The 18,526-nt window shown below is 41.7% G+C and overlaps 2 protein-coding genes and 1 non-coding gene across 3 annotated transcripts in view; all 3 read right to left on the bottom strand.

Moving 5' to 3' along the window:
* Positions 1-1,845, bottom strand: part of LOC115137959 (inositol hexakisphosphate kinase 2-like) — a 54,630-nt gene extending 52,785 nt beyond the window's left edge. The window contains exons 1-3 of the mRNA XM_029674313.2: positions 1,350-1,845; positions 543-1,218; positions 289-375 (exon numbers count right to left, since the gene is read on the bottom strand). The gene's annotated coding sequence lies outside the window, so the exon portion shown is untranslated. The remainder of the gene's footprint in view (positions 1-288; positions 376-542; positions 1,219-1,349) is intronic.
* Positions 1,846-3,016: 1,171 nt separating this feature from the next.
* Positions 3,017-3,089, bottom strand: trnaf-gaa (transfer RNA phenylalanine (anticodon GAA)). The gene has a single exon. It is a non-coding gene; the product is annotated as a tRNA-Phe (tRNA).
* A 4,601-nt stretch (positions 3,090-7,690) lies between these two features.
* Positions 7,691-13,696, bottom strand: LOC115137952 (G-protein coupled receptor 22-like). The gene has a single exon (XM_065000130.1). The coding sequence runs from the start codon at positions 13,616-13,618 to the stop codon at positions 12,128-12,130; it is 1,491 nt and encodes a 496-aa protein (XP_064856202.1). The 5' UTR covers positions 13,619-13,696; the 3' UTR covers positions 7,691-12,127.
* Between the last annotated feature and the right edge of the window lie 4,830 nt (positions 13,697-18,526).

The following is an 18,526-nucleotide window of genomic DNA, read 5'->3' as shown; positions in this document are numbered from 1 at the left end:
TTCTACTTGCACATCTATCAGTCCAGTGTTAATTTGCTAAATTGTAATTACTTCGCTACTATGGCCGATTTATTGCCTTACCTCCTTACTCCATTTGCACACACTGTGTATATAGTCTTTTTCTATTGTGTTATTGACTGTATGTTTGTTTATTCCATGTGTAACTCTGTGTTGTTGTTTGTGTCGCACTGCTTTGCTTTATCTTGGCCAGGTCACAGTTGTAAATGAGAACTTGTTCTCAACTAGCCTACCTGGTTATGTAAAGGTGAACTAAATAAAAAGGATTACCTGTCTCCAGTTCCTCAATGGCAGCCTTGCAATCCTGCAGCACCAAACCAGTCTGATCGAAGAGGTACTCCAAACCCATCAGCTTCCCTAAAGAAATAAAACAACATAAATATATGAGAATATATTCATAAAGCTGGTAGGGGGGGTGGGACTGAGTATGGAATAATTATATAATATATTTCACAAAGAGAAATGTGTTGCAGCTTTTAAATTTAATACAAACATCATTAGATTATGAAATATATAATCATTACCAGTGAATTTGTGTGGAACGATGTAAGGAACCACTGATGACCTTCCTACTGCCACATAGTAGGATCCATCAACAACCTGCCTGATCTTCTGGTGGAGTCCTGGTGTGGTCAGCTCCCCCTCTCACAGTCAGAATTTGGGCAATATAGCTTCACCTGCCAGAGCTTCCTGGGCATCCATCGCAGCAGAGGACGGGCAAAGTACCTCTCCATCACCAGTACTGAGCTGCAGACGAGGGGTGGTGGAGGGTCCCACCACATTTTGTCAACCCTGGCAAAGTCCATCTCTGGAATCCCATTCCCCAACCACCTGAACAATGCCTTGGACACCCACTTACGGTCCACATCAAGCAAAATGTGTTGCCATCCCTTGGGAAGGCATATGTCTCTCCATGAAAAGAAAAGACAACATCCCCACACAAGAAATACTGTAAGGATGATACATTCCCCAAATAACAGGTTATCATATCACGAGACATACTGCGTAGGCCTAGTACATCATTTGAAATGCAAGTCATCACTATAAATATGCCACACAAACACATAGAATAAGACTCAGAGGCTGAGCAGTGAGTACTATATGTAATAAACTTGATACTCGTCTGACTCCTGTGACTCAAGCTGCCATAAGGAGCTCACCATCATCAGGCTCAGAGGATGGAAGGGCTGAAAAGTAGACCTATTAAATAAATTAGATCAATTGATTAAACACCAACAAAATATGATCCTTTGTTTTACTTCTCTATTATCTCCATAAACTAAAGCATCATCATTATGATATAATTTATATTAACATAATATAGAGCTTACTAGGCTGAAACTTTCGAGGAGACATGAGCTTCCTTATTGTCCTGTCGAGATTCTGGGAGGGGCGAAGTTTTCCAACCAGCAATGACCTGAGTGAGGATGTTGAGGACCTCTGGGAACCAGGGAACTTCACAAGTTATAAAAGCTATTAAAAAAAATCCCAGTTTGTTTAGATAGCTATCTACGGTAATAAGAAAATAACTCCACATTAGTATTATGTGGATTCTGTGTTATGCACTATAGCCCGTTACCATATATGTGATTTAATATTATCTGCTGTTGGCTTGTGTGGATGTATGTATGTGTTATGCAACATAGCGGACTTGAAACATTGTTAACAGTTTCAGGGCCATTCTCATGATGGAAAAATACAGAATAACATAAAAACAGACACATACAGAACGTAGTGTAGCAAACCACAGACTGTTTTTTGTTAGAACTCAAACTTAACAATAACAGAAGTCAGATATGTGATAACAGTATCTAGGGAATGAGCGCATAGATACTCGACACAGCAACAGTTACATCTATCAACTGGAGCGCCTGGGGGCTGGTACCAGCTCGTACGACAACAATCAACGATAGGCTGGGTGAGTCTAAACCACGCCCAGTCTCTACTGACAGGCCGGCTCGGAAGCAGGAACTATTTCTGTCAGAGAATATTTATAATATCTTTGTCAAGAACAAGTCAGTTCTCTGTTTGCCATGCGAGGTGGGACAGAGAGCAGGTATATACGAAATTTGCATTTACCACTTACTGCTTACCTAATAAAAAATACATAGTATACAATCGGTGACTCAATGTCATATTTATCCTGATACCAGATTCGAATTGACGCAACCCTAACAGTATGGAAATAGTGGGTTTAACATGAAAACAGCAGACAACAAAAAGATGTCACTTACGTTACCTCAGAAAAGAAAGATAACCCGCGAAAATTAACTGAGGAAATATATTTGTCCATTGTCCTCTTCCAGCGTTTAAAGGTCCCGCCATAGCTCATAGCTAACGTTACTTCAGAAAATAAAGATAACACGCTAACAGATGTATTTAAGATGTATTTCATATATTTTCCAAGGCACTCTTTCTGCTTTTAAAGATCCCGCCATAGCTCTATCCTTATTGGTCAATATTGGTTACCTATTGGTTGCACTGGTGTCACGAATTGGTCGGGGAGTGCAATTATTGGTTACTTCTTGGTGGCAGACGGCGATATGATTGGTTGTCGCAACCAGACATTTCCTCGACTCACCGTTGTCAGGGAGGATATCGAGCATTCGATGTTTCAGAAGAGTACGACTAGCTAGGTTATCAGCCATTATTAATCAAATAAGTAATCCGAAATGTACATTACTTGGAGGAAGAACAAGTAATTGCCTACTAATCAAATCGATGTATAGCTTAATCTAAATTGTATTTTTTAGCTAGCTTGCTATGTATTTTCAAACAATATAACGTGTCCTTTTATTTCTGAAATTGTTAAAGTACTCTTTAAGTCTTGTCTCTCGGGATCGCACCAGGGTCCTTTAGTCTAACGCCTTCCCAGCTGAGCAATTTCGGCTTGCGTGGCGTTTGAAATGTCGTTGTTCGCTAGCTTGTTATTTTTGAACAGTATAACCGTGTCCATTTTCTTTGTGAAATTGTAAAAGTAACTTCACAGTCCCGTCTCTGCCGAAACCCGGGATCGAACCAGGGACCTTTAGATCTTCAGTCTAACGCTCTCCCAACTGAGCTATTTCGGCTGGCATATTGCTTTAGAAAACAACAGACAATTTGAACATCTCCAAGGCATTATGGGATATGGTATTCGTTTGCATGTAGTTTAACAGATAAACCTGCAGAGGTCGATATAAGGCTAAAGATATAACTAAACTACTGCACCCCATTACATAGCTACTCAAACGTTTTGTATAATTGTATTAAAATACTGTCTTACATTGTAAACAAAATAGTATTGACCAAGAGGCTATGAAATACAATATGGATAATACTAGATGTTTATGACAGGCATTACCCACTAAGCATTTACCAACGGCGACATCTTTTAGATTGATCTCGCTTTGGTCTGGTCCGGACTCACCTTGAATTGGTCCAAATAGCTTCTATAATTAATTCAGTTTGAACAACACAGCAGAGTACAGTACAGTACATTACAGTATCATCATAGTTCAGAACAGTAGAATAAAGCACAGTAGTACTGTATTGTACCCTATTTACTCTAATGTACTCTACTGTAATAAACTCTACTGAATTAAACTATACTGTACTCTACTGAAAAAAAACTGTCCTGTACCATATCGTACTGTACTCTACTGTACTAAACTGTGCCTTTACTGTACTGTGCAGTGTTGCCAACTCCTCAGGAAGGAAAGTAGCTATTGGCTATCCTAAAAGTCACTAGAAGGCGCTAAATGACGTCATCGCCCAATTTGCATAATTGGCCATGTGCATGTAATTGTGATGGACGCTGTAGGAGAGATGACTAATGTCGTGGGAAAGACAAAAAAGTGAGTAAAAAACACCCTAAATATGTTTAGAACTTCAAATGAGCAAGCTGCAGAGTGGCACATACAGCGAATAAGAACCAGATATTTGAGGCCATACTCCTCCTTCAGCACTTTATGGACCCCATTGTTAATCCCAGTCATAACAGAGGCATTGTCAGTCCCTATCCCCAGGAGTTGCTCTTTTTTAAGACAACACGTCTCGAGGAAAGCCACAACAGCACGGGCTATAGATCTGGCATCTCCTCCCTCCAACTCAACAAGCCCCAGAAATGTTGATACAATTGTCTGCTTGGTGTCACTAAAGTACCTTATCACAACCCCCAGGTACTTAGAAACACTTACATCCGTTGCCTCATCGAGGAGGAGGAGGCTGAAACGCTGGTCACCCACATCTGCGACCAACTTGTTCAGAAAGTATGATGCTAGAACACCATGCTTCTCCAATGTGATCACATGCCAGCCTTTTTTTGCAGTCAATTGTTTTTTACTATAAATGGCAGCTTGTTTCGGATGGAACTGTTGTAAGTCTTTGCTTTTTGAGTATATTTTTGAGTTGTCATGTGTTTTTTTACATCACTAAGTTCGGCGTAGAAATCAGCCTTACAATACAGGCAGTATGCCCGTGTATCATCTCCAATAAATGGCTTCAACCAGCCTTTGAATTCAGGGTTTGATTCCCACTCCTTTCTGTATTTTTGAGTGTACAGTTTAGACTGAGACATGATGAGCTAGCCAGCTAGATGTTTAGCTTATGTCACAGAGAGGCACACACACAGTGGACAAGGTGAGTAAATGACTGAGGCTGTGTGAGTCAAATGCAGTGATTTATTTTTGTACGGTGATTTATTTTAGACAAAAAAAAAACATTTTTACAGCCAGCGGCGGCTTCCCGCATGCGTGATTCATTTGCAGTCTGGACGCGGAGGGGTGAATATCTCCTGCTCTGACTGCAGCTGGAAGGGACTGCAGCGCGAGGACTGGGCCGCCTGTGAGTGCTTTGGAACGGGGTGGGGCCCACAGCAGCACCCGCTGCTCGTTGAGAAGAGTAAGAACGATATGTGCTTTCACGTTAGTCTCCAAAAGTCTCCAATAACACCAGAAAAAGTCGCTAGTCGATTTTTTGAAAATGTGTCGCTACAGGGGTCTGGATATTCGCTAAATATAGCGACAAAGTCGCTAAATTGGCAACACTGGTACTGTGATGTTCAAACTTATGAAACATAGCAGCCTCCACTGACTTCTGGCCTGAGGGGAGGATGGCAAATAATGGGAACCATGTGGATCCATGTGTTTGATTTATTTGCTACCATTTCAAAGTTTCCGCTCCAGCCATTACCACGAGCCCACCCTCCCCAATAACGGTGCCACCAACTTCCTGTGCTATAAATCTATGATTGATTCAGAAATGTGTACTTGTTTGGGGGCGGCGCTCATTAGAGCAATACCCAGCATGCTTTGCAAAAATATACACATTTACATTTGGGTCAAAACCGACTTAAAGTCATTGCATTCAACTAAGGTAGATAAACTACAACATATCACAGTCATAGAAAGAAAAAAAACGTTACTGAAAATGTTAACTGTTCTGTTGGTTTGTACTGTAGGTTGGACTGCTTTGAACATGATTGCTGCCAGTTTAAAGCTTTTGAAAACGCTAAAATAACTGCTTGTGACAGATGGAAGTAATAATACATATTCTGTTGGCTCCTGTATTAATAGGATTGAAAAAGTATTATTGTGATATGATTATTTTACTGAGAATGTATGTGCAGTTCAAATTTGGGTATAGAATCAATGACCAAAAAAGTTGCCTGTAAATGACATGTTTTCTACTTACATTCAGAACTGGAAATTAGCTTGATTTCAACGTCTGTAAAATAGGTATTTTCGTCTTCCGAATAAGACATTTTCAACATCCATATAAGACGTATTTTATTGACGTCAGGAGAAGATGTATTTTAACCTTTCATTCAGCACCTAAAATGCACAGGACTTCAACGTCTGGAAAAGACATCTAATGTAATTTTGCTTGGTGGGTAGTGCCTGCAGCTCACTCTGTTGTTGGTTGTTGAACTGTTGCTCCTGCTCTTTGCATACCCTGCAACAGCTACAGCCCACACACAACTTCCTTTGACATGCTGAAGAGGTATTTTTTCCCATCTCCCACACCACACCACACTTCAGCCTGTACTCAAACTGTAGATAGGCCTATTGCTCATAGCAACAGAGAACCCATCATTTGTACACACACATTATATGAATATGTGAGCTTTGTCTTTTATTATAGTATGGGAAAAGGCAGTCTCAGAGCCTACAGTACAAAAAGACACAAAGGCATTATTGTAAGTCTATTTCAAAGATATACATGGGTGCATGATTACATTCTGCAGGTGAGTGTGCCTACAGTATGTGCCTACAGTATGTGTCAGTTTGTGTAAGTGAGTGTAGGTGGCTGTGTATGTTCATCTGCCTCCAGCTTAAGGCCTCACAGCAGGCCTTCCCTTAGCCCATTTTTATAATGAATGAAATACTTCCATTAAGCACTGTAGCTCCCCAGTCTTCAACTCCAAGCAATTTTAAACCATGTAGTCTAAGGCCTAGATTCAATCAGATCAAGCGTTAACCGGTGATAGCAGACACCCACATAGCAGATGTTTTGGCGGTGACAGAGTTGGAACTGCATCAGAGCCTTCAAATTGGTGGGCAGATGCTCTCGCGATCATTGTTAGAAGTTTAGAACGAGAAAGTATAGGCTATAGACATTAAGCTCAAATTAAAAATTGTTAAACAAAATAATGAGGATTTATATCATGGTGTAGTTTCTCTCACTTTCCGGTGTTTGAACTAAAAAGGCTGCATGGAATTTCTGTTAACGCAACACCAGGCAGCCAATGGGAATGTCCGCTTTAGGTATAATGCCGTGAGTCACTTGTAGAGCCATAAAGTGTATTTATTCATATAGCAATGTGTGTGAAACCATCTTTATTCAGGGATGAAATGTGCTTCCTATTGAAAAACCTATAGATGACAAGAACACAGGAGTAGAGAAGCCAGATAAAAAGGTAACTGACTGCAAACAAAAGCCCCAATACAATAGTCAAATTTATTGATATGGTCAGTGTCTTTCTATGTATTCAGATACAAGAAAACACAATTAGAAGTTATACAATGAATACATGCCTATATACACCAGGTGTGAGCATTCAGTAGGCCTACCATAAATACATAAGATTTGTCTCAGGTTTTATGACAATAAATCGAAAGTCCCACAGGAGGATGAAGGTCGTACACCACAGAACAGTGTTGTGCAGAAATCAAACACAAGCCAAGTGTTGTTCAGTTTTGTTTTTACCTGATCAACACGTATAACTCTTTCAGTCCTATATTTTCATGTATTATTACAATTTTTTGTAAACAACAAACAAACAAACGTAAATATACCAGAAGTACAAAAACCTACCTTTGTTTCATACAGGACAATTATGGGGAAAACACTTTCCTGTTCAGTTACACCAGCTCTAGGGACCTTTGTATCTGCAAAGGTGTTGAATTGGTTTGACACAGGGGCTGACAAGATCACTCTTTGTTACATGACCAAATGATTTGGGGATCAATAGACAAGGTGGAAATCACATTGAATAAGTAATGTCAATGTCTATTTAATTTACAGTACACCGCAATAAATAATTATCAATACATGATTACAAATTCAGTGCCAAAGAGTAGACACATTTATGAGCTTTATGGAAGTTTGTCAATATGAAAACATCTGTTTACTACAAACTATCCAACGCAACACTGTCTATTACATACAGCAGTAAGTTATTTAACCCCCCCCCCCCCCCCTCTATTTACATATGAATAGTTGATAGTGTTCACAATATGTACATACAATCTTAGAGGAGAAAAAAAGTGCTATCAAGAACCGAGAAGTTCTTCTTCGGCTGTCCCCATAGGAGAACCCTTTGAAAACTCTTTTACTCAGAGGGTTCTACATGGAACCCCAAAAAGTTATTCCTGGAACCCAAAAGGTGACAACCGAAGAACCCTTTTTTCTAAGAGTATAGTTAAGTCTTATATCAGGAAGGATATACACGTGTACTAATATTCTCATTCAGAATCAATGAATCATTCTTAATAGAATTAAGGCATCGGTGACATTTAGCAGATCCCAAGGATCTGTATTTATGTATCTATGAGTGTCAATGTTTTTGTGTTGGAAGCTGCTTTCGAAAGCTTGAGTGGGTGGCATTTTGATCCTCTGCTGGCTAAATAGACTCATACTGTACAGAAGTTACATAAGCATCTAGGGAGTGTACTCAATGATATACATTATATGTTTCCATTTGTAAACAGACACTTTAGTATATTAAAGATGACCAATGTTTGACCTGTCATTATCTTGTCTTTTATGCTTTGTTTGTTCTTACAAATAATGTATTAGTATTGGAGGCAGAGTAAGGTGGCTGAGGACACAGAGATGCAACAACATGGTTGGACTATAGTGTTGCAAATTGTGTTTCTGAAATCCAGCACTGGTTTGCTGGTGGTTATATTGTACTATGTCCCCGAGGTGGATGCTACAGTGTATTACTGACAATTCCATAAGCCTCGCCCCAGATTTTTTGGCAACCAATTGCAGTGCTCCGTTGGATAGGAACGGTCTCTAACGTTGAGGTATACCTCAGAAATACTTTAAGAAATGAGATGGGAAAATCCATTCAATTCGTATATTAACACCTATTGTGTACATTGCCCGTACGTTGTCAAGGGGCCGCGCCGTGCATTCTAGGCGATGTTGGGAGTGGGACATGGAGTGAATGGGAGTCAATTGGGTGCTAGCTAATAAAACACAACATTTATACATATTTTCCAAGATGGGAGATAATAACCATATAGCTTTCAAATCGGGACATTTGGTACTTTTCAGGAAAATGGGCAGGTTTCTCGACTCATATCATTACCTTTAGAAGGGATTGCGTGGCCTGACAACGTGAACTCAATTGATCAAAAGTCTGCTGAGCGGGGCCTTTTACGTTCCTCCATTCATTGGCCATTGAGGTTCCCATCTCATTTCTTAAAGTATTTCTGGTATATATGGAATGGAAACAGCGTCCAAATTGGACGACCGTGGTTTTCAACATAATCTTTACAATCGCCGTTTTGTGGCTGTTGCCATCTTTCTACATCGGCATTTAGCAGAATGACTATGCTTGCGCACTGGACAAACAGCAGTATCACAGATAGAACAATGAGACAGATACTTCACCGAATGTATAAATGTGAAGCATCCGCGTTTCCACTCACTACCAAATCGTGATATTGGAAGCCCAGTGGCCGGCAGTGGGAGAAGAGGGAACGAGAATGATTTTGTCTGAAATGTTCTCATCAATTAAATATTTGATCTCAATTCAATTCCCAAAACTAAAATCTCTTATCAACAGAGCGGACAAAAAGTTGTAGACTTTACCCTTTGCCAGAGTGGTAAGACATCGCATTGTTTGGAAGAACGTAAAGACTTGTTGCACATGCGCACTTCAGAGTAGTTGTTCAATAACTGAAATATGCAAAGGTTTGCTAGAACGCGCCAATAGGATCTGCCCAACTCCTTGCTTGTTCTGCCCACTACGATTAATTTGCTCCCATTGTAAACAACAGGTTGTGGTCTATCTTGGGTTAGTTATAAAAAATATTTGGCGGTATCAGGTAGACAAACCAACAGGCTCTTCCCCCTGGACAGCTGGTTCATGATGTCAGAGCATGAATGCAAAATGTTAATATCTTCGCCTGTGAGTAATAAAAAAATAAATCGACCTCAGTGACAATAATAATAATTCAATGGATGTTTTTTTGTACAAAGGTGATGACTAAAGGAATTTTCACATTTGACTTCTCTATGGGGCCATCCATGAGAATTGTCTTGGTCAGACTTCAGTTCACCTGCAATAACTAAGCAGTCTACATGTACAGTATTTAATATATAAAAATAAAGTTCTCTGGGAATAGACCGGAACCTAGGGTCCTTGTGGTGCATTTACGACTACTTGGAACTCAGAAATTTACGACATGGAAACTTATTATAGAAAGATGAGGACCGAGTTTCCCACTTGGAAAGTATCAGAATTAGGGTTGCAAAACTACTCGTAGATTACCAAAGTACTGGAATCTTCAGTAATTAACAGAAAATATATGGCAATCTATTGTAACTTCGGTAATGTATACTTGAATAATTGATATATATAGTATTCCTTTTTCATATTTATGTCCATATTGTTCATGAGTTTCCAGTAGATAGTCTATCTAGTAGAAACTCATGGACAATATGGACACAGATATAAAAAATGTATACTATATATGAATACATTTCATATATAAAGAAATGTCAAGACAAAATAGCCTAATTAATGAAAAAAAGCATCAAATCAACAATGGCATTATTTTCAATTAACTCTGAAACTCTTCCAAACACTTCTTTACCTTTTTCACATCTGCCACCAATTTGATCCAAAAACATTGAAAACAAATACATACTTTCATAGTCAAATAAATAAGTGTACATTTCATACTGAAACTCTCATATTAAACACCAATGGTATTCACTAAGTTGATGGTTTATATTAAGGATAATGTTTAACAGCTGTGTCAGTAATTGTTTTATTTAAATCATCTTATTTCATGGTCCTCATGTGATAAGGCCACACAGAGGGCCAGACATAATTATAGACATCTTTACAAATCTGAAGTACCCAAAAGGGCCACTAGATGTCTTGTGATAGATTACATAAAATACTTGAAAGATGTCAAAATTCTGGTAAACTTAGTTTCCAGTAATATACCCTCCCCTTGCAACCCTAATCAGAATCAATTGGAAGCTCTACACAAATAACTGAAGTTAATTTTAACTTGGGGGTTTCGAGTTTGACTTGTCATGAATGCACCATTGGTCTCTAACCAAGCGTGTGTCCAACATCCACTGACAAGTTTTCGTTTCAAACGCATGGAAGCCAATGAGGGCAGTGGAAAAATCAGATAGATTTGCTCACAAAATTAATTGTTTAAATGGCTACATAATTTAACAGTGCACTAGGGGTATTTGCTACTGTGATTCCTGAAATGCAGAGCCTGTTGGAGTATTTTTCAAAAATTATACTTTTGCTGTATTGTTTACTAGCTAGCTCTCAGTCTCATTGGCCACCATTAAAAAACGTTGCTAACACTAGCTAGCTAGCCAGTTAATATAACTTGTTTTCTCCAAATGCATGTCAGCTAGCTAAATTATCTATAGGCCTATTATGAGTACAACTCTCATCTGCTGTCGACATCAGGATACGATCGGGAGAACTAGTTAGCTCCAAAAGCATTGGTGTAAAGTCCTTAAGTAAAAATATTTTAAAATACCCCCCCAAAAAACGACTTAAGTAGTGTCTGTACTTTGCTATTTATAGTTTGACAACTTTTACTCCATTACATTCATAAAGAAAATAAATGTACTTTTTACTGCATACATTTTCCCTGACACCAAAAAGTACTCATTATATTTCAAATGCTTAGCAGGACAGGAAAATGGTCCAATTCACACACTTATCAAAAGAACATCCCATATTGCCTCTGATCTAGCGGACTCACTAAACACAAATGCTTAGTTTGTAAATTATGTCTGAGTGTTGGAGTGTGCCCCTGGTTATCTGTAAATAAATTTAAAAAACAAGACAATTGTGCCGCCTGGTTTACTTAATAAAAAGGAATATGAAATTATTTATACTTTTACTTTTGATACTTAAGTATATTTAAGACCACATACTTTTACACTTCTACTCAAGTAGTATTTTACTGGGTGACTTTTACTTGAGTAATTTTCTATGGAGGTATCTTTACTTTTACTCATGTACGACAATTGGGTACACAACTGTCCAAAAGTGGTAGCTGACTGCATGCTGAGTCATGGCAGTGGCTAGCCAGACTAAAAGCTTAATTTTTTATCAGGTTTCTGTAAAGCGATTGTGATGAGTCCACCACAATGTACCCGAGAGTCTCCTAATCAGCAAGGGGTAGTCTGTTTCATTTAATTGTGTATAAAAAACACAGTTCGAGATCATTGTGATGGGTTTTCTCCAGTGGATTGAATGAGGAATTTGGCTTCCTGGGAAAATCTTGACGAGGCAGGAACAATAACTAAGAGGGAGGGGCTTAGTGAAGAGTCAATTACCTTCAAACAGACCTGTATAACAAGCAGGTCTGTCAGTAGTGTTATACACACTCAGTCTGTGCTGTTCTCACAGGGGCTCTGCCAGGCAACGGCCAGTGGCGTCGCTGCCCTCCAGCCGTAACTGACATCCCTTCCTTGGCTTCACCCAGGAGTTGTGTATGACTGTCCCTCCTGGCGAGGGGTCCAACTGCAGCAGGGACACCACCCGCTTCTTTACCTTGGCCCTGAGGGCACGCCGCAGCTTCTGCCTCGTGAAGGCATAGAGCAGTGGGTGGGAGACGGTGGTGCCGTAGGCCAGGGCCAGGAACCACAGGCGCATGCTGACCAGGGTGTCGCTGGGGCCCAGGCCCAGGATCAGCAAATTGGCCATGGACAGAGGAGCCCAGCAGCCCAGGAAGGTGGAGATGATGAGGAGGGACATCCTGAAGACGCGCCGCTGGCGTTCCCGCCGGTCCCGGTGACGCCTCACAGCCCGCCGCAGTGCAATGATGGCCGACACAGACGCCTGGACAGTGGGACCGGGGACAGGGGCAGCTGTGGCAGGGCCTTCTAAGCTGACCAGAGGGTCTGAGGACAGGGCTGGGGGGGAGGTGGCTGTGGAGATGGGGGGGATGCAGGGAGGGTGAGAGAGCGGCTTGCTTGTGTCTGTACACTGCTCTCCTCCCTCTATCACTCCCAGCCCTGCCTTCTGCTTCTGTCTCTTACGGCCCCCCCTACAGTGTGGGCGCCTGAAGCGCTGGCTGTTCTTAATATGGGAGCCGATGCGAATGTTCAAGGCCCGCAGGATCCGTGAGTATGTGAACAGCATGACTGCCACCGTGGTAAAGAAGATGGGCACCTGCAGCAGGAGGTGGTAGTACATGGCCAAGCCTGTGTGGTAGCCCTGGCCGCCCACACACAGCAGCGTCCGGTTACGCCACACTGGCGCCAAGGTGGTGGCGGCGGAGGAGGATGAGGCGGGGATGTGCTTCCCATTCTCCGACCCTCCTGTGAGAAACTCCACCTCCAGGAAAGGGATGAAGAAGACGGCCAGAGACGTGGCCCAGACAGCAGTTAGCAACAGCCCTGCCCTCCGCGGGGTGAGCAACCGGTTGGCGGGTCGGACGGAGATGTCGTAGCGGTCCACACTAATGACCAGCACGTTAATGGCAGTAGAGATGGAGGCAAAGGTGACACAGGCCTCGTGGAAGCAGCAGAGCAGGGCCAGGTTTGGCCCTGGGGGTAGCAGCACCACCACCAGGGTCAGAGGCAGACACAGCACGCACAACACCACATCCAGCACATGCAGGTTGACCGTGACCATGTTGCTGACCGAGTCGACCAGGTTGGACTGAGAGCAGTAGAGCACCAGCACCGTCATGTTGCTGCTGAAGCCCAGCACCAGCTCCAGCATAAGGAAGGCAGTCAAGGACACCTGGAAGCCCAGGGAGTAGGGCATGTACCAGGCTGTGCTGGAGGAGACACTCCCCCCTGAGACCGCCTCCAGGGCCCCGACACTCACCACCATCCCAGCCCAGTCGGTGGGGACTGGGGTCGGGGTGTAGCTGTCCGTCTCCATGTTGGTGACCTCTCAGCCGTGATGTGTTCTCATGCTGCCACCTGGCTCCCTGATGGTGATGGAGAACAGTTCAGTGACAGTCCTGCAGAGAAAGGGAGACAGGGGGTTGAAGTGTCTGGTGGGGGTCTGGAAATGCAATGGTTAATTAAAGGTATAAAAAGGCAAAGGTAAGTAATCAAACATAAATATCACAATCAGCAAACTGGTTTTGATCTTTGGCCAGTTAGCTATAACTCGGATTGCCTGCTATATTTTTTTGCGCTTTCACTGTAAGTGCATAGATGTTATGTCATTTGTCAGAATTGACTGCTCTTCAAATTAATTTCAGGACATCATATTCAATGTGAAATAATTTGAACCATGAATTCAGAGAAATGGCAGTCGGTGGTCTAGAAGCGTCTGTATAATCCACTGGAGGTAAACTACATCATGGCAGAACCGGCCTCTCCCCAAGGAGATTGACTACATCATGACAATGTGTTTTTTACACAAACTAAACCATTTTAATGTTGACCGCCATATCTTACAAATGTTCTATAAATCTGTCCTGCAGTGTGTGCTGTCCTTTCGTCTGATATGCGTGTTCGGAAACATGCGAGTGCGAGACCAAGTCAAGCTTCAGCGCTTAATTAAGATGGCGGGAAGGATAATTGGTATAGATCAATTATCAGCCACCAACCTGAACACAAAACTCATCCTCCTAAAATTTGAAAGCATTTTACAGGACATTACTCAAACCCTTCACTCAAAATACAGTCACAGCAGCAGCCGGACAAGGGGAAAGAGAGTTCTTCAAAAGAAAATTGAAACAGAGAGATATGGGGAATCATTTATTCCAACAGCCATTAGGCATTAGTATGTTGGTCACTTGTGTCATGACGTTGCCCTCTTTGGGTATAGCAAGCCCCATCCCCCTCTCCCTGCCTCCCCCTTTCCTCCTTCAACTAGGCTGCTGTGGTCAGAGAGACGTCGTAAATTCCTGAGGATCTCCTCATGGACACACAGTATAGAGAGTGTCAATTTTTCATAGAGCACAAAGGAATTTCTTCCACCTCACAGAACTTGAGGTACGAACAAATTTCATATTCAGGAGAAAGTATAAAAGATCGGTGAAGAATCCAGCTACGAACTGGTCCGTTTGTTACAACTTGGGGAAGCTCATGGGAGACGGTGTGGCCACATTACCATAACGCTGTTTATATAATAGCCTCAGATATGAGGTTTACATCTAATTGTTGTATAAGCTGAATGAGTGAGTATGATACTGTTTGTAAAATTGTGTAATATGATTTTGGACTGTTTAATGAAGGAAAACACAATTCCCTTTTGATTTGAACTAAATCAGAGGACCTCCCCTGAGCACAGTTAGGGTCAGGCATCCTGGGACAGCCCCTTTTCTGCAATTCCGAATAAAACCCAACTTTGAGAAATTATCACCAGACCATGTTTTTCTCCATTAGGAGGGGACAAAGGTTGTAGACCATTGCTGAATATTTTAACCATACCATGTGGTTAAACTCTTAGACTATCGATACCGACAGAATAAGAACAAGTCTTTGATATTAATTACTAGTCTGCAGCTAGGAATTCGTTATCGTTGAACGCGAAGAACGACAACCGCCAAAACATCTATTCTATAACGAAACGAATGAATGTCACTCTGAACTATCCCCTCTAACCAGAACCGAGAGAGAGGAGGAGAGAGACGGACAATTCTACAAAATAAACAACTTTTCACCAGCGATCAAGACGACACACTGAGCGTAAATATACATATTGATTGCAATGGTTCACGAATGAGTGAGCGTTCATGTGCAAAGGATTAGCATTTCAATTGTCATAATTATCACTGTAGTGACTTCTTAGTCGACCCCCACTTCCCCTTTTGTCTAACAAGCCGCCATGCCGGTTTAGCCCACTAGGGCACATTCTCCTATCATTTCATGTAACCATATTTACTGTTTGTTTATGCATTTCTGTGAATTACTTAGTTAGTAATAAATAAATGATTTAAGACAATTGATGTATGGATGACTCATAGTGAAGACTGGGTTCGTGCAGATAACCAACAATTTACGACGTTTGGAATGAGACTAACGTGAGGTAAAGTAAATCATTCATTAATTCGAAGACTAATTGATCAGATAAAATATCTGAAAAGTTATTTTAGGAAATGATAACTTTGTAATCTGAATATTTTTCCTTGGTGCCAAGACTTCCTAGTTATTTACGTTACATGATTAATCAGTTGATCGCGTAATACTAATTACAGAGAATCTTTGATAAAAAAAAGTCTTCAATTTAATGATAGTAAATACACGACACTTGAGTATACAATATATTGCACTTTAAATGTGTGGCTATAGCACTTTGAACGAAAAATTGTGTGTAGTTTGTGTTATGTTCAATGTACCATCTTTTTAAGAACATGACCAAATGAATTTCCCCCTTGGTGGGATAATAAAGTTGATCTGAATCTGAATAAAATCTCAGCATCAGTCATGGTGGCTTTGGTTTAGAGTGCACAGAGCATTTACGGTGCTACATCAGTACATGCATCGAAACAGACAAAACATGCATGAACAGCACATGACACATGAGCACGTTTCATAATAAGATCTCGTTAGGTATTTAGGGTCACAATTTCCTGACATTCACACGTGAAACCGATAAATTTACATTTTTGTGTGTAAGAGGTGGTAGTACAAGGTCTTAATTGCTCGCTGTAAAATGTCGCCGACGCACCAAATCTACTGCATAGTTTGGCATGGCCAGGATGAATCACCACGATGCTGCAAAGCTACATTCCAAAATACGCTATGTGTAATACACAATCAAAAACACAAGTCAGACAAACAAAGTACTGTGCTAAACCTTGTGTGTCAGTGGAATAAAGACTTCAGAGAACAAATGTATAATCTGTTTTCTAACCTGAGCTGCTCTGGGGTAAATCAGATTAGTGTCTACAGGCCAGACTATAACCTACTGCTGTATTGGCAACACACCAGTGGTGATGTCCTATGACACAATTCCTGAACAGTGACTAGAGTCCTGCTGCTGAGGGCAATCAATTGATTCATCAAAATCACAATGTGTGCTTTAAAATCAGGAAATTGGACCAATCAGTAAATTGCGCCTATGCCCGACACCTTCTGCACTACTTTAGAAATCACACGTGGTTGAAAGATGGACCAAATGTCATGTGTTGTCGTAGCCATAGCAACTAGTCTGCGAGGGTCTAGAATGGTTAATGAGGGCACACATGCTGTGGTACTACTCAGCTACTGTGTGACACCATGTTGGTGGCAGTGAAAGTGTCAACTGACCCACGACAGGCTACAGCTTCCTTGTTGGGGTTTTAGAAAACAAGCAACACTTGTAGAGTTTATCCCAGAACTGGAAAATGGATGAGAACATTAAAACATTTCATGGATGATGAGACAACTGAATGCAGAGGCTGATACATTTCCAGTATATTCTAAAAGAGACAGAAAATGTGAGAAATGAGGTGAGAATTAAAGGGCTAGGACAAGAGAGGGAGGGAGGTGTACAGAGCCCTGCAGTCCTACGCTCCACTTATCCTAGAGATTTTCAGCTGGCTGGTTTCATGAGCAGACTGCCTGATCACCACTGCACTACGAGACGATAAAGAGATAAGAGGAGAGGGACAGAGTCCCTGAACACACAGAGTTGGTGGTAGATCTTGAACGAGACCTTCTTCAAACATTGGACCCATTGCAGGCATCTCTGATGTTTTTGTATTCCTGCATCACTTTCTGATGGGAAAGGAAGGAAGGAGAAAGGAAGGGAAGTAGGGAGGGAAAATTGCAATCATGCTGCAAGGGTAAACAAGCCCAAGGGAGAGCGGATGGGGTTGTTTTTGTTCCACTCCAATCTCTCCCACCAGCCTAACCCTGTTCCTGCCTGGTCTCCTGCTCCCTCTGCTCTGTTTTCCCTCAAAGGGCTTACACACAGACATCATCCACCATGTGGGGAGAACTGCATGATATCTTCAGGTGCGACACTTACAGTCTCTCTTGATAGGGGGAGACAACTTCATTCCTACCTGGGAACTGCACTCTCTGTGATGATGCTGCTGTGCTAGTGGATCGATGTAGAGAGGAATCCTGTTATACTCTATTAATCCTGGTCTCTATCTTGTTGCGCAACAGACACTTGAATAAAACTAGGTTATGTCCCCCTAGGCTCTCCTTGTAAATAACAGGTTCAGGACCAAAAGCAATGAGGCTGGAGACACTCAAGAATGTGCTTGGATTTCTTAGGCTGCATTTAGACAGGCAGCCCAATTCAGAGGTGTGTTCAGTTGCTTGAACGTTTGCTACCTTGTACTAAACACGTTTCCCCAAAATATTCTTGAACAGACTGAGGTACGTTGGCTCCCATTTGGTGGGTGTGGCTTGAAGCAATGAGTGACATATTTAAAGGGCAGAGCCACAAGCCACCCCTCCCCGTTTTTCAACTGGTCGTTCAGTAGAGCACAGTTCACGTTCAATTGAACGTTCCAGAAGGTAAAAACGTAATGAATGCAGCCCTGATCTTTTTTCCACTAATTGGTCTTTTGAATTGTGCTGCCTATGTAAACGCAGCCCAAGATACAATCCAATATGATTGTTTTGACCACGGACACAGGGTTTTTGCTAAATGGTATGCTTGGGATGACCCAACTCTGACTTCACCCCATCAGAATATGTGAGCGGAGCTTGCCCAATTTGACTGGAGCGAGATTCCCAAAGGCTGGAGCGTCGGCCTTCTCGGCTACTCCAATTTCGCTCCAGTAGCGCTCAGTTCATGAGCTCAGGGCATGCCTGGCCCAGCATGCATTTGTAGTCTACTTGTGTGCTGCTATTGCCCCTTGCTTTAGCTACTGTCATGGAGTTAGCTAAATAT

Source organism: Oncorhynchus nerka, linkage group LG2, assembly GCF_034236695.1.
Source record: "Oncorhynchus nerka isolate Pitt River linkage group LG2, Oner_Uvic_2.0, whole genome shotgun sequence".
Lineage (NCBI taxonomy): Eukaryota > Metazoa > Chordata > Actinopteri > Salmoniformes > Salmonidae > Oncorhynchus > Oncorhynchus nerka.
Note: the sequence above shows the minus strand (reverse complement) of the source record. Positions and strands in the feature narration are given on the sequence as shown.